The sequence below is a fragment of the Mirounga leonina genome, unplaced genomic scaffold, assembly GCF_011800145.1.
Source record: "Mirounga leonina isolate KUSES-001 unplaced genomic scaffold, KU_Mleo_1.0 Mir_126, whole genome shotgun sequence".
NCBI lineage: Eukaryota > Metazoa > Chordata > Mammalia > Carnivora > Phocidae > Mirounga > Mirounga leonina.
The window spans coordinates 9,706,457-9,729,490 of record NW_023270314.1 but is presented as its reverse complement, the minus strand read 5'-3'; the positions used below and the strand labels follow the sequence as shown (position 1 = coordinate 9,729,490).

Here is a 23,034-nt window from a genome sequence, read left to right as displayed (position 1 = left end):
GATGCCTGGGTGGCTCTGTCAATTAAGCAATTGCCTTCACCTCTGGTCATGATCTCAGGGTCCTGGGCTCCCTGGACTCCCTGCTCAGTGGAGAGTCTGCTTCTCTCCTGCCCCTACCCCCAACTTGTGCTTGCTCACACTCTCTCTCAAATAGATAAAATCCTTAAAAAAAAAGAAAGAAAGAAAGCAGTTATGTGCCTATCTCTTAGGTGAACTTTCAGCTTGTTTAGATAAATTATTTCAAACCTTATCTCTAACTCTTCTCCATTCTCTTGGACTTCCTATTTTCATGCTCTCCTTAGCCAACTATAAAGTGCCCTTCCCTTAGCTTGGTCACATAACAAACTTTGTCATCTTTCATGTTTTAGCTCTAACAATCCCTCTTTCTATGACACTTCCCTTAACATACTGAAGTGACATTAACTCTACCCAATTATCTGGTGTGACTGATACTGGCCAGTCAGCTTGCTGAGGTAATCCAATTATTTGCCTGTACTGAACAGAGTGAGACAAAAATAAAGTGAGCACATAATTTGTGCAGGAAGACCATATATACAGGTAGTCAAATAAGATGGACACTACTATTTAATCCTACTTCACAGTTAATTAGATGTTGTACCAAAGAAAAGGATGTTAAGTTGTCTTGGCATGTTACTTAAATTTAGAATTGTGTGTTTTTAAAAAGTACTCAGTAGTTAAAAAAAAAAAAACTACTTTTCAAAGAAAAAGTACTCTGGGTTAAAACTTTGGGTACTATATCTGAAACTCATTTGCCTCCTCTTCTTACATTGTCAGCAATCAACTTTCTGAAAAAGCTCAGATATGCTGTAATTATCACTTAATTTTAACCCAGGCACACAAGTTAATTTCAAATAAAACATGGCATAAACCACAAGATTCAGACTTAATGTTAACAAGACGTTCTTCTTTCTAAATGAATTGACTGAATGCACACACTTAAAATGAGATGTGTAGGAACAGATTTCCACAATGTAAGTGGTGTCATGACAATAAATTTCAGCTCAATAGCAGGAACTGCCCGGCTTTATCTTTATATCCTTTAGCAACCAGCAATGTCCAGCAGATTATAGGTACTAAAGTGTCATTTTAAATAATTTTCTCAGTCATAAAATTGCTCCTACAACACAATATATCCCCCTTCCCCTAAAAAAAAAAAAAAAATCCATAATATTAGGGGCCCCTGGGAGGCTCAGTGGGTTAAGCCTCTGACTCTTGATTTCCGCTCAGGTCATGATGATCTCAGGATCCCAAGAGCAAGCTGCACCACTGGCTCCGGGTTCAGCGGGAGTCTGCTTGAGATTCTCTCTGACCCTCCCCTCACCTGTGCTCTCTCTCTAAAATAAATAAATAAATATTTTTTTAAATCCGTATTTTATATGGCATGAACTCTATAAATGAAAAAGTATTCGATTATGCTTGAAATGGACTTACTGGGTTTAAATTCATTTGCACTCCTGTTTTATACTCCTACCCTGGTGGTGGTTTCATCCTCCCGTGTTTGAGTATGTTCTCAAACGCAAGGATCTAAGTAAGGCTCCAGATCCGTATTCCGACGAGAATTACAATCTCTAGAGGCCCTGGGTGCTTCTGCCAGGCCGCCTGTCCTTGGAACCGCCCTTTAAAAGTTCATGTGAGCGAAGCCACGCCCTCAGGTGGCCGCGGCGCTTGCGCACAGTAGCGAAGACGCGACTCGGGGCGCGGCTGAGCGCCGCGGGGCTTTGGCCTTGGCGAGCTGGAGCTGAACTCTGGGGCGGCGCCAGCGGCTGCGGCGATGTGACCGCGCCCCACCGCGCAGGGCTCACCCTCGGAACTCATCCTGGTTCTGGCTGTGCACCCTGTCTCTTTGCAGCCGAGAGCCACTTCCCCACCTCTCCCAGCACTCCCCCCCCAACCGGCGTCAGCGCGTGTGCGTGTGGTGGAGGCGGAGCCCGCGGTCCCAGGACCGGCGATTGGCTGATTCCGCTTTCCTTTCGTCTTCTGTCTGTGGAGCTCAGGTGTGAAGTGACCGCACGCATAGGACCCGGCGCTCAGAGGGCATGAGCTTTGCTTTTCCAGTGAGGTCTTAACCTCGCTCACGGGAGTTTGAGATCTCCATCAGCCGCAGTTTCGGAAGTAGTTGGGGTTTATGTTATTTTTTCGGTCGGTGGAAGATGTTGGCATTTATGTTGGCCTCTGCGCGAGTTTTTTGCTGGCAACTTAAATGACTTATTTTTCCTTAGAAACACTATTTTCCCCCTCGGGCTCATATCGTTATTTTCCATGACTGATCTTGACGACAATATTTGCAAAAAATATATAAAGATGATAACTAATATAGTTATATTGAGCCTGATCATTTGCATTTCTTTAGCTTTCTGGATTATGTCTATGACTGCAAGCACCTATTATGGTAAGTATGAATGCTCTGAGTTGTTTTTCTATAATCTGATTGGTGGAATTGAAAATTGTATCATTAATGAAATCCAAAACTTGTATCTTCTGAGTGGTTGTAAACTGTTGTGTTTACTTAACTTCCAAGCCTGAATTTAATTTACCAGCATTAAAATATAAGCACTACTTTGTACATTTAAGAGCCTTTAAGAAACACCGCCTCTGATAATACTGATTAAGCATATTTCAAAATACATTTTTATGTTGTGTGTAGTTATTACATCTATCTTCATGAGAAATTAGTGAAATGAAATACAATTTTGTAAAGCAATTGCAGTGATGCTTTTAGTAAGAATATTTGTAACTAGTTTATCAGTTTTATGTATCCTGTAAAAACAGCAGTAAAAATAAAAGGTGCTGTAATGTTTCCATTCGGAGATTTGGAGGATTTGTCTGCTCTTTGGTCACTTCAAAAGAACAGACTTCCTTTAAAATCTGAAGCCTCACCGCATATACATAAGATACTCTGGACTCAGACTTTTACAGTTTTGAAGACTCCCTAGAGCGTAAGTATGCCTTTACAGAAATTTCCTTGGTACTCCTATAAAAATGGAATACTGTTCAGCTGAAAAGAAAAAATGAAAAGTCGAGTGAGAAAGGGATTGCCATTTCAGACCTTAGCCTTTTGCAGAGACATGTGAATAATCCGAATGGGTGGTCTTCAGGTTCATTCATAATGATTCACAGTAGGGGATGAGGGTTTGAGGAGAAGAGGTATGAGAGAAGATTCTCATTTGTGCTGGTAATAACTATGACTTGAACTCAATGGAATAAACCAGGATTTGTAAACCAAAGTGCCTCTCTGGAACCAGGCACCTGATCTTTGCATCTTAAACAGTTGAGAAGTTTTCATTTTCAGAAATAGAATTTTTGTTGAACATTTGGCCCGCTTTATCTTCCATTTTACCATTTTTGATAGAAACATGGGCTCTAGCAATAGTTCACATTTTTCTTCACTATACTCACTTAGTCTTGGTGTCTAGGAGTCAGGAATGGTGGGAACTTTAAATGAGAAAGCTGACTTGTCTAAAGGGGGTGGCCTCTTGCCACTGTGGTCAATTCTGCCATGTGGGCCTGAGCATCCAGTTTTGTTTTGTTTTGTTTTGTTTTTTAAAGATTTTATTTATTTATTTGAGAGAGAGAGAATGAGAGAGAGCACATGAGAGGGGGGAGGGTCAGAGGGAGAAGCAGACTCCCTGCCGAGCAGGGAGCCTGATGCGGGACTCGATCCCGGGACTCCAGGATCATGACCTGAGCTGAAGGCAGTCGCTTAACCAACTGAGCCACCCAGGCGCCCCCCTGAGCATCCAGTTTTTAAAACAGAAGCCAGGGTTCTGGATTTTTATATGAAACCTCCTAATCTTTAAATATTGACTCCCAATGGTTTGAAACCATTATGCTAGCCAAACAAAAAGAAACATCTGTGAGGTGGATGCAACCTTTGGAAAAATCAGTTGCTAATTGTTGAATGGAGATGTGTAGCCTGTAAGAATGTTACTTTAAAAAATAAATCTCTCTGAAAGGCAGAAAGAAGAAGAATTGGATCCTGCTAAGAAAATAGTTTGCTCTATACAATTCTTGAGATTTAATATGTGCCCCTTTTTCAAAACAATGGGGAACTAGAGTCATTTCAAATCTCCAAATATGTATGAAATATCAAAACTTGGACAGGACTTACTTGGTCATTCTCCAAAAGGACTGTCTCTCTGGAAATACACAAGTCTCAACATAGTTATTTTACTTTGGTGACTTCATCTCAGTTTCTCTACTTATGACAATATTTTAATCCAGAATGCAGTTATCAAAGCTTATAGCCAAGACTAACCTGTGAATTTAATTTTTTAGGTAATTTACAGCCTATTTCTCCTTGGCGTTGGCTGTTTTCTGTTGTTGTTCCTGTTTTGATCGTCTCTCATGGCTTTAAAAAGAAAAGTCTAGACCACAGTGGGGCTTTAGGAGGTATGTGTTTCTTTTAAAAGTTTATATAATAAGTGCTTGCTTATATAATTTAAACTCATGTTTTCTAAATTCTGAACATATGAGACTATAAATCCCATTATGTATTTTAGATAATGATATTTATTGCTCAGCATTCCTATTCTGTCAAAATTTCAGATACTGACATACTCAGTGCATTGTACAAATTTAACTTTGTAATTGATATCAAGTAGATTAATAGGATAGATTTTTGAGTTCCTTGATTATTCTGCTCTTTTAGTTGTATTATCTGCTAGCAGAAACATTGGAGCACTCCTGCTAGGTGTACAGTGGAGGAGCTGTTGGAAAGAATCACTCTTGGAAATTGCTATTAGTAGCCTCAAGCAAAGCAGTCCAAACTAAGTATCCTAGATTTATTTTTCAGAACTGGGTTAGGGATATGCCAAATTTTTGTTCTTTTAGGACATATTTATTGAGCACTTACCATATGCCACTCTTCTAGAAACTGGGGGTATGGCTGTGAACAAGAACAAGGTTTCAAGTTCTTATGGAACTTTCATTCTTTAGAACAGTTAGATTACAAAATACATAAAACTTTTTATATAATGATAAAATTTATGAGAAAAATTAAGGTAATAAAGTGTGTATGTTGGGGGTTGTGTGCATTCTTTTGTAGATAGGGTCAAGCATAACCCTTTTCTCTAAGGACGTAGTTTTGAACCAAGACCTGAAGAAGCCAGCAATGACAAGGTCTGAGAGAAGCAAGTTCCAAGCTGACAGAATAACATGGGTAAAGACCCTGACATATACCCTGGCTTATTCGGGTGTGAGAATAAGGCTCATTTGACTGGAAAATAGTAAAAAAAAAAAAAAAGGAACATAGAAAATTAAAGAAATAGGCAAGGACCAGGTAATAAGGAGGCTTATGGGACACAGTAAAGATTTTTTTTTTAAAGATTTTTTTATTTTAGCAGAAGGAGCATGTGCGTCTGAGCAAGAGCTCATGCGAGGGAAGGGCAGAGGGAGAGAGAGAATCCCAAGCAGATTCCCCACTGAGCACAGAGCTTGATGCAGGGCTCAATCCCAGGACTCTGGGATCATGACCTGAGCTGAAACCAATGCTCAACCGACTAAACCATCCAGGCTCCCCACAGTAAAGATTTTATTTCAAACTAGGTGGAATCTCCCTTGCCTCAAATCAAGGGGGTGATATGATCTGGTGTGACATTGGGACTCATATATACTGCCAGTGTTATAAGCCCCAAGACATGAGGATTCCCCCCCAAATACTATACATAGGATGAGATCACTACAGAATGATGATTATTTAAAACTGGCAGGTCTTTTTTTTTTTTAAGATTTTATTTATTTATTTAGAGAGCGTGTGTGTGGAGAAGGAGGGTCCAAGGGAGAGAGAGAACCTTTTTTTTTTTTTTAAAGATTTATTCATTTATTTGTTTGACAAAGAGAGACACAGCAAGAGAGGGAACACAAGCAGGGGGAGTGGGAGAGGGAGAAGCAGGCTTCCCGCTGAGCAGGGAGCCCGATGCAGGGCTCGATCCCAGGACCCTGGGATCATGACCTGAGCTGAAGGCAGACGCTTAACGACTGAGCCACCCAGGCGCCCAAAACCTCTGTTCTTTTTCTAATCATTTCATTCCATGAATATTGGTATCTTTTGTTTAAAGGTTTTTTTTCCTTAAGGACAAAAAACTAATGCTAGTTCAAATTATACAGTACTTGGGAATACTGTCCTGGAGTATGACTACAAATCACTTAAACTCTCAGCGTTGTACTTTTCCTATATGTAAAACGAGAAGGAGTGATCTTATCTACAGCATTGACTTACCGTGAAGAGTCATCCGTGTGAAAAGCTTAGCACAGTACCTGGCACACATAATAAGTATTTTATAAATGTTAGTTATTGTTACCGTTCTCCTTCCACTATTACTGTTCACAGTCCTAGGAATTTTAATGTGGTTTGCCATATCATGCCTTCAGGGTGCTTGGGATTGAGAAGAGTTTCAGAACTCCCTCAGGATCTGGGTGTTAAAAGAGTCCCCCATGACACAGGAACACATACCTCAGTGTTGATAGAAGAGGGGAGGGGTTGAGGCAGTGCTTAAGATGGACACAAGTGAAGACGTCTGCTCTCTTTGATTTTTTTGAGAGAGATTATTTGGGAGAGATTGAGAGAGAGATTATTTCTAGAATGAGGAGGATCACTTGAGGGGATATATGGGAAAGTGACTATAAACTGTAAAGCACTGTGTAGAGGATTTGCTCCAAGGAGGTATTATATAGTCCAGTTGTTCATTGTGTTCCTTTGAACTTAGTATGGACAATCTGGTCATCGGATTTTTGACTTGACAAGTTATTTTTTTTTTTTTAAAGATTTTATTTACTTACTTGTCAGAGAGAGAGAGCACAAGCAGAGGGAGAAGCAGGCTCCCTGCTGAGCAAGGAGCCCCATGTGGGACTTGATCCCCGAACCCTGGGATCACACCCTGAGCTGAAGGCAGACACTTAACTGAGCCACCAGGCATCCCTTGACTTGACAAGTTTAAATTTAATTTCACTTACCAAGACTATTCAGCTTAGTTGTTTCCTATTTTTTTTTCAATCATGCATTTAACAAATGTATAGTTAGGGTCTCCTATATGCCACGCACTGTTCTGGACACTTAGAATTTAAATCCCATTGTCAGAGAGCTTACAGTTTTAGTCACAGGATACAGATGATAAAAGAGATGGGTTTGAGGCATTTAATTCCCAGAACAATATGCTGTAAGTGTAGTGGAAGTGCATGCAAATGGAGAATTTTCTAGAAAGGCCAGTGGTTGTGCTTCACGTAGTCTCACAAGAGTGGCCTTGCCTCTTTGGGTCACCATAGTTAGGTCTGGTGTTCAGTCTCTCTGAAATAGAAGCTTTGTTTTGTCACATACCCAGAGTTGATCAGACCTAAGAAAACCAGTTTATGTTGCTCATTGTCACATGGGACTGGTATATGAGTCAGAATGCCACTTTATTAATCTGATAAAATACAGACTAGTTGGGGTACCTAGCTGACTCAGTAGAGCATGTGACTCTTGATCTCAAGGTCATGAGTTCAAGTCCCCCACATTGGGCTCGGGGCTTACTTTATTTTTCTTTCTTTCTTTTTAAAGATTTTATTTATTTATTTGAGAGAGAGAGATCGAGCACAAGCAGGGGGAGCAGCCGGCAGGAGGGGGAGAAGCAGGCTTCCCACTGAGCAAGGAGCCCAGTGCAGGGCTCAATCCCAGGACCCTGGGATCATGACCTGGGCCAAAGGCAGACACTTAACGGACTGAGCCACTCAGGCGTCAGGGCCTACTTTAAAAAAGGATAATAATGATAATAAAGTGTGTCTTTTAAAAATATCTACACAGCTAGTCAATTGCAGACTGAAATACAAACATCACTGTTCGGGCATGCTCTGTTGTAGTCAGGCCATTTGAGAAGTCAGAGTATAACTAGAAAAATTTCTTTGGTGAGTACTAAGTCTGAGAAACAGTCGATATGATACCAGCAGGCCAGGTCTAGGATCCAGAGGGGTTCCCACAGGACTGGCCAACGGAGTCCCTGGCTGTGTGCAGGATAGAAATCCAACATGAGCCAGCAGGAAGGGAAAGCAGTGTTTATTGAAGATATAGAGAGAGTGCAGATAGAGATAGTGTCTGGGAGACTCAGGAAAGGAGAGAGAGTCCCATCTTTGTTTGGGGTCTGGGGTTTTATTGAGGATTGTGGTTCGGTGTGTGTGCCTTCTTAGGCATTCAGGAATCAGTAAGAACAAAGACAAGGGCCCAGATGTTACTCCTTGGCATCCAGATGTTTAGTGCCAGTGGTCTGGAATATGCATGTGATAGCTTCCTCGGGTCATTCTCACCTGGTCCTTCCTTAGAAGTTATCTAGTCTAACAAAGAGGACATACAGTATTTGCGTTATGAGGCATGTATAAAGTGGGGGCTCAGGTCCTAGCAAGAATAGAAGAAGGAAAAGGAGCAAAAGCAGAATTTTATGGAGTCCTTCAATTTCCCTGTCTCAGATATTGCAGATACTTAGGTCAAAGGGTCCCATCCCTTGTACAGGATTCAACAAGTCTGCCAACTTCTGGTTCTTTGGCCTTCGTGTTCTGTATTTTGGGTTAATTGATTCCCACAGTCTTTCTGTAGGTAGATTACCTGTGATAGAATTTATTAGATTTGACTTTATTAAATTATAAAATTTTAGTCCTGCCTTTCCTTTTTCTGCCTCTCAGGGTTATAATACCCAGGTCACCTTAGTTGAAATTTTTGGTATAAGTCTACTCCTGCTATCAGAGATGTTTGTAGACAGTGTTGTTTTACTTCCCCATATGGCTCTGTTAAGTGCAGAATTTACATATTTAAAATTCAGTAGGCAGTAATAATTCTTGAATCTTGAAGTGCTTTGAGAGCACCCTTTTGTTATGCATATCAACTCTTATCATTCACAATTAGAGATTCCAGAGGTGGTTTGGGGGAGATGTAATAGACAGGAACTGGAGACAGCAGTTACTGATCTAAGAGTTCAGACATAGCTAGGAGTTGCAAAAAATACCAAGATATGTTTAGACTACACAAAAGAAATCATTCTTTCAGAGTACATTGCCTTCAATTAATTTCCTCATTCTGAACCTGGCATCAACATGAACATTGATCACTTCATGTGGTATTTTAAGGTGATTGAAGTAAAAAGGATGTAGATGATTTGTAGCATTTCAGTGTAGGGTGTTTTAGGGCCACCTTACTCTGAGTTTGTTTAAAGACAGTGGAACGGGGGCACCTGGTGGCTCAGTCGTTAGGCGTCTGCCTTCGGCTCAGGTCATGATCCCAGGGTCCTGGGATCGAGCCCCACATCCAGCTCCCTGCTCGGCAGGAGGCCTGCTTCTCCCTCTCCCTCTGCCTGCCGCTCCCCCTGCTTGTGCTCTCTCTCTGTCAAATAAATAAATAAAATCTTTAAAAAAAAATTATCTCATTTAATGTTTCACAGCAAGCCAATGAGGAAGGAATTGTTGTTATTATTTCACCAATAAGAAATTGAGGCTTATGCTTAGGTAACATTTAGTCAAAGTGAGGTAAAGAGAGGAGCCAAGGTTTGAACTCCAGACTGTTCAGTTCCAGAGCTGAAGCACTTTATTAGTACTTTACACAGTATTACCCTATTTCTTGCACTTTCAGTTAAAATGTGCTAAACCTGAGTAAAATGCCAATATTTGAGTATCTCTGGATAGATCAGTCAGTAAATGTGTCACTAGTTGTGGTACCTGAATGTTGAACTAACCAACAGAAAGAGTTTCTTTCTTCCTTTTTTTTTTTTTTTTTAAGATTTTATTTATTTGTCAGAGAGAGAGAGCACAAGCAGGGAGAGCTGCAGGCAGAGAGAGAAGCAGACCCCTGCTGAGCAGGGAGCCCGATGCGGGGCTCGATCCCAGGACCCTGGGATCATGACCTGAGCCGAAGGCAGACGCTTAACTGACTGAGCCACCCAGGCATCCCAACAGAAAGAGGTTTTACAGAAATAGAAACCTGGTCCCCTGTTCCATTATTTAAGAAGATACTATTTAATACTTAACACCTGTTTAATATATGTTCTATTAATAATTTTGTCTAATGTGTTAACAAAAATCTTTATATAACAAAACTGAATATATTTATCTTAAGAGTTACAGAAAATGGAATTTGGTTTTGTTTTGTTTGTTTTAATTTTAACCAGGCTTCACTTTCAACACATGGCTTGAACTCACCTAAGATTAAGAGTTGCATGCTCTACCGACTGAGCCAGCCAGGTGCCCTGAGAATGGAAATTGTTAATGATAAAGTTAGTCAGGGATGGAAATACCTGTACTTAGAAATACAAGCAGGCAGCCTGGACAGGGCCACACAAGATAACAGTGCCTTAGTGTGGTTATCACATTCTGGGAAACCAGTCCCCAGCCCTGCAGGGCCAGAGGTGGATTCTTTTCAGAACCCCTACCCCAAACTGGAAGTTTAGACTTAAAGCAGCCAAACTCGTAAGAGACTAATTAACAAAGAATGTAAATTTCTTGAGTGCCACTGACCCAAGTGCTCAATACCAGAGTTAGCACATTCTCTCCCCAAAAGAAGGACTATAAAATTATTATTTAAAACATGCTTATAAAGGGGTACCTGGGTGGCTCAGTCGGCTAAGTGTCTGCCTTCAGCTCAAGTCATGATTCTGGGGTCCTGGGGTCAGGTCCCCTGTCAGGCTCCCTGCTCTGGGGAGCCTGCTTCTCCTTCTCCCTCTGCCCTTCCCCCTGCTTGTGCTCACTCTCCCTCTCTCTCTGTCAAATAAATAAATAAAATATATTTTTTTTGAAGTGCTTATAGGGGTGCCTAGCTGGCCCAGTAGGTCGAGCATGTGACTCTTGCTCTTGGGGTTGTGAATTCAAGCCCCATGTTGGACGTAGAGCTTAACTTAAAAAAAAAAAATGTGCTTAGGGGCGCCTGGGTGGCTCAGTTGGTTAAGCGACTGCCTTCGGCTCAGGTCATGATCCTGGAGTCCCGAGATCGAGTCCCACATCGGGCTCCCTGCTCGGCAGGGAGTCTGCTTCTCCCTCTGACTTGAGACCCCCTCTCATGCTCTCTCTATCTCATTGTCTCTCTCAAATAAATAAATTTAAAAAAAAATCTTTAAAAAAAAAAATGTGCTTATAAGTTGGAAAGAATACATAGAGAATGCTACCTTTTGTGTAAAGAAGAAAGGAAGATAAGAAAACATTCATTATGTATACTTTATAAAGAGAAACACAGGAATGACAAACTAAGAAACAATATTTACAAAGAATGGAGGGGGAGCAAAATATGAAGAGAGGGGCAAAGGGACCTGGGAGAAAGTGACCCTTCTCTGAGTGTACCTTTTTTTCTAAGTTTGACTTTTTTTTTTTTTAAAGATTTTATTTATTTATTTGAGAGAGAGAGTGAGAGAGAGCATGAGAGGGGAGAGGGTCAGAGGGAGAAGCAGACTCCCCACTGAGCGGGGAGCCCGATGTGGGACTCGATCCTGGGACTCCAGGATCATGACCTGAGCTGAAGGCAGTCGCTTAACCAACAGAGCCACCCAGGCGCCCTCTAAGTTTGACTTTTGAAAGCATGCTAGTGTTCTACATATTTAAGAAATAAAATAGTAAGGATGGGAAAAGGGAAAATCTAAAACTGAAAGCAAATTAAAATAAATGAACCCAATTGTATTATAAATCAATACTATAAGCCCACTGGAGGGAAAGAAAGAAAACTTATGAACATAGCATTTAATTATATTCTTTCAGTCTTGGGTTAAGGGAAAGGGAGAATGGCAAACAAATCCTAAACTATTTTAGTGTGGTTCTAAAAGTTTTAGATGTGATAGGGAATTGAAAAAAATGAGTGAAATCATCGTTGTTTGAAGCCAGGTTCTTAACATGGAATGGGGAAAAGCAAGAGAAAACCTATAGAGATGGATTGTAATTGGAGTTATTGGTGTGATCTTGTGATTTCTATAATACGTGTATATATATATATATATATATATATATATATATATATACATGTATATATGCACATGTATATGCATGTGTGTATATTTGTATGCTCATATATATATGTGTGTGTGTGTATTCACTTGCCCTGTCCACAAAAAGCAAATATACCCCAGTAGCAATGAGCATACTGTGAGCCTAGATCTTGACCTTCAATATCCTTCCCCACTAAAATGAACCAAAGCTCCTCAGAGAAATAAATGACTGGTTCCAGGACTGGGGAAAACTAGGTTTGGAAAGAGCTTAGAGCCTCTTGTTACACCAGAAAGAATGGAAGTGTGAAAAGGAAGAAAAAATATGGGGTTATATCACATGAGAAGTGAGCTTATCTGTTTTGTCTGGTATTAATATAGCCACCTCTGCTCTCTTTTGGTTACTGTTTGCATGGAATATCTTTTTCAGTCCTTTTACTTTAAGCCCATTTGTGTCTTTAGATTTAAAGTGAGTTCTTTATAGACAGCATTGGACTATGTGTTTTTATTTTGACAATCTCTGTCTTTTGATTGGAGGGTTTCATGCCCTTACATTTACTTTTTTTTTTAAGATTTTTTTAAAAGTAATCTCTGCACCCAACATGGGGCTTGAATTTACAACCCTGACAGGATCAGGAGTGACGTGCTCTACCAACTGAGCCAGCCAGGCACCCCTATTCCCTTAGAATTAAAGTAATTACTAAGGAGAAACAACTTATTTTTATCATTTTGCTATTTGTTTCTGTTTCTCTCATAGTTCTTTTGTTCCTCATTTCTTGTATTACTGTCTTCTTTTGTGTTTAATTAAATTTTTTGTAGTGAAATGTTTGAATTTTTTTCATTTCCTTTTGTGTATATTTTGTAACTATTTTCTTTGTGGTTACCATAACAATTACATTTAACATCCTTAAGTTGTAACATTCTAATTGGAATTTTTGCCAGCATAACATCAATAACAAACTCTCTTAATTTTTCCTATACCTTTTTTTTAAGATTTTATTTTTTTATTTGAGAGAGAGAGAGAGACAGCACGAGTAGGAGGGGCAGAGGGAGAGGGAGAGAATCTCAAGCAGACTCCATGCTGAGTGTGGAGGCCAATGTGGGGCTCAATCCCAGGACCCTGAGATCATGACCTGAGCTGAAACCAAGAGTTGGATGCTTAACTGACTGCGCCACCCAGGCGCCCCTCTCCTTTACTTTTGAAAAATAGTTTGGATATAAGCTTCTTGTTTGACAGGTTTTTTTGTTTTCTTTGCACACCTTGAGTATGTCAGCCCAATGCCTTCTGGCGTTTGGCCTTCTGGCCTCCAAAGTTTCTGATAAGAAATCTGTTGATAATCTTATTGAGGATCCCTCATATGTGATGAGTTGCTTACCTCTTAGTTTTCAAGATTGTCTTTGTCTTTGAACAGTTTGATTATAATGTGTCTCGATGTGGCTGTCTTTGAATTCATTCTACTTGGATTTTACTAAGCTTCTTTCTTGCATGTTTATATGTATGTCTTTCATCAAACTTGGAAAGTTTAAAAAAAAAATAAAACTTGGGAAGGTTTCAGCCATTATTTCTTCAAATAATTTCTCTGCCCTCTTTTCCCTCTCTTTTCTCCTTCTGGGATTTCCCACATGTGTATGTTGTTCTCCTTGATGGTGTCCTATATGTCCCTCAGGCTCTGTTCACTTTTCTTCATTTTTTTTTCTTTGTTTTTCAGACTGGATAATTTCCATTGCCTGTCTTCAAGTTCATTGATTCTTTCTTCTGCTTGCTCAAATGTGCCTTTGAATTTCTACTGACTTGTTTTCAACTCCAGTATTTCCTTTCAGTTTCTCTTTAGATTTCTATTTCTTTATTAATATTTCCATACTGTTCTCTCGACTTTCTTCATGTCTTCTTTTAGTTCTCTGAGCATCTTTAAAACAGTTGTTTTGAAGTCTTTGCTTAGTAGGTCCACCATCTGGCCCTTAGTGACAGCCTCCATTGATTTTTTTTCCTTTGAATGGGCCATACTTGTCTGTTTCTTCATATGCTTTGTGATATTTTTGTTGAAAACTGAACATTTAAATCTAATAATGTGGTAACTCTGGAAATCAGAATTTCCTCCGTCCCCAGGTTTTGGTCTTTTTTGTTTTATTTTGTCTTGTTTTTGATTGTTGTAGCTGTCTCTATGCCAGGCATCAGCTTGAGGTGTAAACCTAAGATCTTCCCAGTCTTTTCTGAGCCCATACCTTTCCCTGGGTATGCACTAGGACTTTCTAATTTTCCCCATAAATGCAGTTTCTTTTGAATGTCCTAGTCTTTAATGTCTGGGTCTCCAAAGGAGGAAAAACAGAAAAATGAAGGGGGGTTGGTGTTGATCCTTTAAATCCTTTGGAAGTCCCTTCAGCCAGACAAGAAAGGGCTTGCAACAGTGGGGAGTGGCGTGTAACAATGGCTTCCAGCCTCTATGTCTATACCTCCATAATCAGAAGCCGCAGTCGTTGATCACAATACAAATCCTGATATGTGGAAGACAAGTCCTTATTGCCCAACCTAGCTCCCATAAGCTGTGTGCAGGCTGAACCTAAAGTTCCTGCCCTGCTTGCCCTGGGGCTGGGAGTGATAGATGGATAGCTGCTGCACTCTTAAGAACCGAAATTGACCAAAATTAACTGCAGTTTCCCTTCCAAGCCTTCCCTTGAAAGTTACAAGCCTTCAGTAGACTCCAGAGCTCCAAAATAGTTTTGTCAGACAGATTCTGCCAGTGCAATTGTCTAGGTGGGCAGACAGATTTCCTGGTGCTTCCTACTCTTTCATCTTCCCCAAATCCTGTTTCATTCATTTTTGTAGTATTAACTGACCATTGTGGTAATAGAAACAAGGATACTCTGCTACCTCAACCACCAATTTTACTCCTAAGAACATTTTCAAAATTTGTAACAAAGGCCTTTAAGGATTATCTGAGTCATTTGGGTGAGGGGTGGGGGGACACAGAGGGAGAGGGAAAGAATCCCAAGCAGGCTCCACGCCCAGAGCCTGACACCCAGGGCTCAATCTAACAACCCTAAGATCATGACCTGAGCCCAAATCAAGAGTCTGACACTTAACCAACTGAGCCATTCAGGTGCCCCTATCTGAGTAATTTAAGAAGCTAATTCCAGCAGATGTGCATTTTTCTCAGAATTACCTAGAGGGGAGCACATGGGTGGCTCAGTCAGTTGAGCATCCAACTCTTGATTTTGGTTCAGGTCATGATCTCAGAGTTGTGAGATCAAGCCCTGTGTCAGACTCCTCATGCAGCTGGGAATCTGCTTCTCTCCTTCACCCTCTCCCTCTGCCCCTTCCCCGGCTTGCACATGCGGTCATGCATGTGTGCGCTCTTGTTTATTCTCCTGATTAGACTGTAGGTATTATAAGCCTTCCTTGAAATTGGTCACTCATGGAAAAATGAAGGATGTTCCCTTTCTTCTTTGCCCAAATAAAAGAAACAAAAAAAAAGTCTAAAATTCTGAAATCACACTTATAGAAAGTATTCCATTTTTAATTCCACATAAAATCCAGGATTATTTTCCTAGATTTACATAGTAAAACATAGCTAAGAAACACTATCTCCATTTTCTCACATAGTTTATGAGGCTCAGCAAAAGAGCATGTGAAAGTTCTCTGAAAAGCATAAAAGCTAGCCTGCAGGTAGAAAAAAAAGATCCAGGCTATGAGAGGAAAATATAAAAATTAGAAGCTAGAAAGACTACAATCTTAACCTCCCTGGGAAGATCCACAGTTAATTTGGAAAGTAAGCTATCTATCCATATGTTATATATAACATATATAATATGCACTGTTTAATAATAAATAACTACTATTTTAGTGTGTTCTACAATTTGATTATAAAAAGTATGTTTATAATAATAATGTATTCATATATTCATTGTTTGAAAAGAGGTCAAAATATGGTAAAAAATGTATCTTAATTTAATCAAACCAACATTTAGTTTACTATTTGGTAATACCTGAACTGGTAAAAATGAAAATGTTTTAGAAGTGTACATTTCAGGGTGCCTGGGTGGCTCAGTTGGTTAAGCGACTGCCTTCGGCTCAGGTCATGATCCTGGAGTCCTGGGATCGAGTCCCACATTGGGCTCCTGGCACAGCGGGGAGCCTGCTTCTCCCTCTGACCCTATCCCCTCTCATGCTGTTTCTCTCTCTCAAATAAATAAATAAATAAATAAATAAATAAATAAATAAATAAATAAATAAAAAGAAATGTACATTTCAGGTTATAATGTAAAAAATAACTGAAAAAAATTCCATTCTTTTTTTCACAACATTAATGTATGGACTGAGTATAATTCTGTGTATATATGTGTTTCTTTCAGGGCTTGTGGTTGGATTTATCCTAACCATTGCAAATTTCAGCTTTTTTACCTCTTTGCTGATGTTTTTCCTTTCTTCTTCAAAACTCACTAAATGGAAGGGAGAAATAAAGAAGCGTCTAGATTCAGAATACAAAGAAGGTAAATGAATTATGTTTGACATCACTTATTTCATCCTAAGATATTATAAGCTTATAATCAGAACATGTTTAGACTGTTGAAACAGATAAATTTTGTATGAGAACAACTTTTAAGTAGTGGCCTAATTTAGTTTATCATTACTTCACCACAATAGTAATAGAATTTTAGAAGCATTAAAATCTATCATTAATTATTCTAAAACAATACAGAATGTAGGCAAAGGTACCATCTGACTTTTAATCATTTTTAAAATTGTAGTCATTTTTCTTTCCTTAAACTTTAATTTCCTGTAACTGCGTGATTTTCCTTCTGAGGAGAAAGCATTTCTTGTCCCTTTTATCTACTTGTTTGTTTGTAGGCGGGCATAGGAATTGGGTTCAGGTGTTCTGTAATGGAGCTGTGCCCACTGAGCTGGCCCTGTTGTACATGATAGAAAATGGCCCCGGCGAAATCCCAATAGATTTTTCCAAGCAGTACACTGCTTCCTGGATGTGTTTGTCTCTTCTGGCTGCACTGGCCTGCTCTGCTGGAGACACGTGGGCTTCAGAAGTTGGCCCCATTCTGAGTAAAAGCCCACCAAGGCTAATAACAACCTGGGAAAAAGTTCCAGTTGGTGAGTCTTTGTTTAACTTTCTTTAAAAAAAATTAAAAAAAAAAATGAAATGAACCAAAAAAATCTGACTTACTGCGTTTCTTACTTAAGAGCCTTTTAAGAATTTTAGTTAGTCTCCTTAACTGGAAAATTGCTGTCGGCTATTAAATTGATGATAAATAATATTTGCAGGAAATGTTAGTAAGTCCTAGATAAACAGTACAGAAACAGAGACATATCAGGAGAGGAAAAGGAAGAGAATGATAAGAGTGTTTCTTGAGGACCTATTATGTTGTTAGTGCTTTAACATAGATCTCAGTTCCCCGTTACCATTACCAACAACTACTACTAACAATACATTTTTGTCTTTGTCATCACCTACCCTTCCCTTCTTATTCCCTTCTCCTTGTCTTCCCCCTCACTTCCTCCTCCTTTTCTTTTTCTTCCTCATGTCCTTTTCATTTTTTCTCTTCATCATTATTGTCATTATCCTTAATACCCTTAATATTCATGTGAATTGGTTCTTTTATTATTTCCACCTTACTAACAAGGAAATTAAGAGAAGTTAAGTAACTTAACTACAGTCATGTAACTTAGAAATGACAGAACTGGGGCGCCTGGGTGGCTCAGTCGTTAAGCGTCTGCCTTTGGCTCAGGTCATGATCCCAGGGTTCTGGGATTGAGCCCCGCATCAGACTCTTTGCTCGGTGGAGAGCCTTCTTCTCCCTCTTCCACTCCCCCTGCTTGTGTTCCCTCTTTAGCTGTCTCTCTCTCTAATAAATAAATAAAATCTTAAAAAAAAAGAAAGAAGAAATGGCAGAACTAAGATTGAAACCAGGCATTTTGGCTCCATTGAACCATTCCCCTGCATTGCTTAGCATGTCATGAGTTAATGAGGGGAAAAGACTCCTTTTTAACTAGACCTATGGTCTTTGGATTGTATGAAAGAGAACCTTTTCTTTGAATTAGTCTTGATAAGATGGGTACCAAATTATTTTTTTGCTTTCCTTGATTTTATGTGTTTGTTGATTGTTAACCAGATTATTTTATCTGTGTTTTTTCTTCAGGGACCAATGGGGGGGTCACAATGGTGGGCCTTGCCTCCAGTCTACTTGGTGGTACCTTTGTGGGCATCACGTACTTCCTCACACAGTTGGTTTTTGTTAATGATTTAGACATTTCTGCTCCCCAATGGCCAATTATTGTATTTGCGGGTCTGGCTGGATTACTGGGATCAGTTGTAGACTCATATTTAGGAGCTACAATGCAATTTACTGGTAAGAACATCACTTTATTATTGCAACTTATTGGTGTATTAAATGGGAAAGAAATGTGGGGGAGAAAAACATGGCAATGAAAACAATCCCAAAGACAGAGGAAATCAAGAGGCCAGGAATGACGGACAGTCTTTTCTACAATTTTGATTAAAAAAAATTTTTTGTTGTTAAATTAATTGAAAGAGAACTAGTCCCACAGAGCAATGAGTAGAAGCTGTGTGGGGAGGAAACATAGTGATAGTGCAGGATAGTGATAGTGCAGGAAACAGATGCTTTTGCTTTGGGGACTTCACCTAATCCCAGGGAAAGCAGAACATTTGGGATCAGATCATTTTAATGCTGCACCTTCCATCTGTTTTCCAAGTCCATTCGAGAGAGAATTATTGTACTATGTACACATATGACCTATTTTTCTACTGTGACATAATGCTTTCTGTCCCCACTGAATTTTTAGCCCCACTCAAGATATATGGGAGTTGGTTTTCCCCAGAATTTTCTATGCTTTGCGTCTGAGGCTCTCTTGTCATTTCAGTGTACTGACATATTCTGTTAGGTGTGTATTTCCTCCACATTCTGACCAACATGTTTTCTCCTTTGACTCATACAGTTAAGAGGCTGGGAGTTTGGGGAGTTTCCTTGTGTACAGTCCTTCCAGTTCTCTTCATGTGCCAAGATACTATTCTTGCCCTCCTGCTTTGCTCCCCTCCTATCACAATGTTTGTTCTCTCAGATGCATTTATCTAAATACTAAGGAGGAAGCAGTCTGATTTTAGTTCAAGCTAAAGGTCACTAACTCTACACACACACACACACACACACACTCTCTCTCTCTCTCTCTCTCCCCCTCTCCCTTCCTGTGTTTTTGGGTTTTTTTGTTTGTTTAGGAACCTAGGTTTTATTCTACACTGGGCTCTAACTGGGGAAGTTTCTGATCACATTGAGTGGGCTGAAAAAATTAATGTAGGCTGTGGGAAAGATTAATTCCTTTGGTAAATTCTTTGTGTGCCTCCTTTGTGGTGGCGCCATGCTGGGTCCTGGGTTTCCATCGCAGAGGCTGAAGACATGATCCCTATTCTCAGAGACCTCATAGGTTGGTCTTGGAGGCCTAATCTAGTTTCATGCTCTCTCTGCTGTTAATGTTCTTCCTTCTTCCTGTGAAGGAACTCCAGCAGTGTTGAGAGAACAGTATTGAGGTGTACTAAAACTCACATTTCAAAAAAATCCTTAGTAATCAAGGGTTCCATATCTCTCACTGTATAATTATTCACTGAAGGTAATTTATAAGTGGTTGAGACTCTTTCAAAGATTGTATTCTTTGGAGGAGAAAAGCTAATTTGTTTTAAATCAAGTCATTTGGATCTTCCACCTCACTTGCTTCTTCTCCACTCCAGGTTTAGATGAAAGCACTGGCATGGTGGTCAACAGCCCGGCGAATGAGGTGAAGTACATAGCAGGAAAACCGATTCTTGATAACAACGCAGTGAATCTGTTTTCTTCTGTCCTCATTGCCCTCTTACTTCCAACTGCTGCTTGGGGTTTTTGGCCCAGGGAGTGAACTTTTTTCATTTACAGAGGTTGAAACTACAGTAAATTAAGCTAATTTTGCAATTCCAAATTTCATCCTAAGAAGAATCATTGTAATGGGCAAAGAGGAAATACCAGCTCTTCCCATATTCATTGTGATGAAATTCCACATTTTTCCTCTAACTCCCTTGTAACAGCTAACATCTCTGTAGTGAAAGATAAGTGTACATAGAATTTATTCGTATTTTTCTTCTGCTGAATAGAGCTTCGTGAGCACTGAAGCTATACTATCCCTAAATATTGCTGTATGTTGGACTAAAAGTGCAATACCACTTGTGCCAGTTACCGAAATTTTAGTTTTGGGTGGTGTCAACTGATGTGTGTGGAAGCCTGAATAAGTGTAGTCCTCACTTCTTCCATTACTTGCCATTTCCACTTGTGAAAAGTGTGGAGTATGGTTCTTAGTGAGCTACTCCACATGTGTTGTTCTTCCTTCCTCAGGGTTAGTAATGAAAAAAAAACTAAATGTCTTTTTCATATGACCATTAGAATGCATGAAAAAAACTATTTTTAAGTAAAAACAAGAGATTTATCTTCTATCGAAAAAATGTGCACCTTACTTATATTTCAGTTGATTTTTGAGCAGAAATTATCTTGAATTTAATATTTTTAATGTATTTTCTAGCTTTCTTTGAAATTTGTGTAGGAATCTGTTACTTTGGCACCCTAAACACTTAGTCACTGGAAAGCTATTGTAATTATTTTTTTATTTGCTACCTAGAATTCATTGGAAGATGCTATGATTTCCTATTCTGTGCTTAACTTATGCTCTCCTGTACAATATAGAATCAACTAAAATGAATCCTACTTTTCTGTTTGTTCTTCAGTGTGATTTATTGTATGCTAAAGGAGTTTGATATGGTATGGATTATTTTGCTGAAAGTATTTAAAAATATTTCTCATGTGATTTCCATACATTCCCCCCCTTCTTTTGAATTTAAATTTAAATTGACGAGAGATTCCATGAATAAGCCACCATTATTAGAGTGGATAAAGCTTAGACTTCTTTACTTGTGACTACTACAGTGATAATTGAGAACTGAGTTGATTCTGGAAGAAAGAAAAAAAAAAAAACAGTTGACACCCTTAATCCTTAATCCAAGCAACGGAGGGAGTCTCTATCATTGGTTTTCACCTTTGGGTATATATTGAAATCACCTGAGCATCTTTTAAAAGAAATACTTGTGTCTGGGCTTCACTTCCAAGGACTCCAATTTACCTGTTCTGGGGTAGAGCCTGGGTATTAGGACTTTTTAAGAGCTCTTGCAGCACGTGAGAATTATATAGGGCATTTTTTGGTTTTTCAAGATTTTTTTTTTAAGTAATCTCTACACCGAGCGTGGGGCTCAAATTTACAACCCCAAGATCAAGAGTTGCATGCTCTACATGCCAGCCAGGTGTAGAGCATTTTTAAAAACACATGCCAAGGCCCCTGTCTAGACCAAGTAAATCAGAATATCTGAAGGTGAGGCTCATGCATAGGTTATTTATAGAAAGCTCTCTAGGAGATCTAACTTTAAACAGGTTGAGAACTAAGTCAGAATGTCCTAAAGCACTATACATAAAAGAAGCTTCAAAAGAGTGGGGCTTTTCATTTTATGCAGACAACTATTAGTAGCAGTGCTGTATGCTGTCTTTATGCAGTAATAGTTTCTAGTAATCACACTATGTCTTATAGCTACATCACTTACCAGATCATTCCTGTGTCAGTTTTTGATGCAGTCTGTTTATTCCTATAGCTGTTCCAACATGCCTTTTCTCTTTTCGTGGTGACCCATCCTCATGACATACCATGGGATAAAAATATAAAAATCTTTGGGTTTGATAGTGTCACCGTATCATTAACAGGTTAGGGAAATACTGCTTGACAAGCCTTTATTTGAAAACCTAGGGCTAGTTGTTTTAAAATCAAAATTTTCAGATTTTAGAAAACAGAGTACCTATATTTTACTCAAACTCTCAAAAGAGTCTTAAGATAGCAACCATTCTCAAATACACTAATATTTCTATGGTGAATGTATGAATAGCACCACTAAGTGTGGTAACTGAAGATTATAAAGAGCCTCAGGTCAGGTCAGTTTTGTCAGCAAATTTAGGAAGAACCTTTGTTTTCAGAGCCTTTTTTGGATATGAGAATTATAGATAAGGAATTGTGGCTCTTTTTGCTTTAATCTTAGCTGTATTTTATTATAACATCCTTTGTAATTGGATATTTAACTAGCTCAATCTATTCTTTCTCTTTACTGAGTGAACAATTTATTTTAAAAACACTTACATAGAATTCCACCTAACAGTATAATAAAACAGTATGTACTGCCTACCTAGGCAACCTAAGGGTGTACATACCATTTCTTAAAACACTGTTAGGCAGTAGAGGAGAGGAAGGTGTCTGTGGCTCAAGGCTTTTGAAGCTTTTGAAAGAGATCTGAAGACTTAAAGGAGTCCAAGAGAACAATGAATTGATACAATTGGTCATTCCATTAGTTTTTCTCATTACTTGGGTTAAGGTATGCCTCAGCCAAGGTGCATATATCTCTTTCTTGTTTCTAACTCCTATATATGTAGGATGCTGCCTTCAGAAATGCCAACCCCATCCCAATTAAAGACCTAGTATAGAGAAAAATCATGCAAGGTGAGGTATCATAAACTTTGCCTTAATGCCTGTAGTATTAACAGATGCTCCCTGTTATATACAATGCGTATATTGGAGCCCAATCATCTGATGTCCCTGGTGTTTCATCTGCTGTTCTGATGTCATCACAATGAGAAAAAAAGTGCTGTAGCCATCAAATGTCAGGTGAATTGTACATGCTTTAAAGATGAAAACACAATTATGCAGTTAAATGATTTGATCTCCTAATGGAGTATCTGTTGCTGTAATTCCAAATGGTCCTGAATATTTTAAAAAATATAGATGTTCAATATATGTTTGTTAAATTAAGTTGTTTGACTAATCAGTGTTTCCTTTAAGAGTCACTGAAAGTTGATAATCAGAACATTTTTCTGGAGGAAAATCAAAAATAAAACCAGTCTGGCTACCTGAATTTCTGAGGACTGTGATGATTTCAACATTTCTCAATCATGTGATGTGCTATTAATGGTTTGGGAACTAAACAGTCAGGAAATGATAGTAAGGGCAAGGCTTCTAAAATTGTTT

The 23,034-nt window shown here is 39.1% G+C and overlaps 1 protein-coding gene across 1 annotated transcript; it reads left to right on the top strand.

Moving 5' to 3' along the window:
* Nucleotides 1–1,713: 1,713 nt before the first annotated feature.
* On the top strand, nt 1,714–22,921 carry TMEM19 (transmembrane protein 19). Its single transcript, XM_035002125.1, has 6 exons — nt 1,714–2,410; nt 4,297–4,410; nt 16,287–16,424; nt 16,783–17,037; nt 18,084–18,293; nt 19,685–22,921. The coding sequence occupies exons 1-6, from the start codon at nt 2,281–2,283 to the stop codon at nt 19,846–19,848; spliced, it is 1,011 nt and encodes a 336-aa protein (XP_034858016.1). The 5' UTR covers nt 1,714–2,280; the 3' UTR covers nt 19,849–22,921.
* Nucleotides 22,922–23,034: the final 113 nt, after the last annotated feature.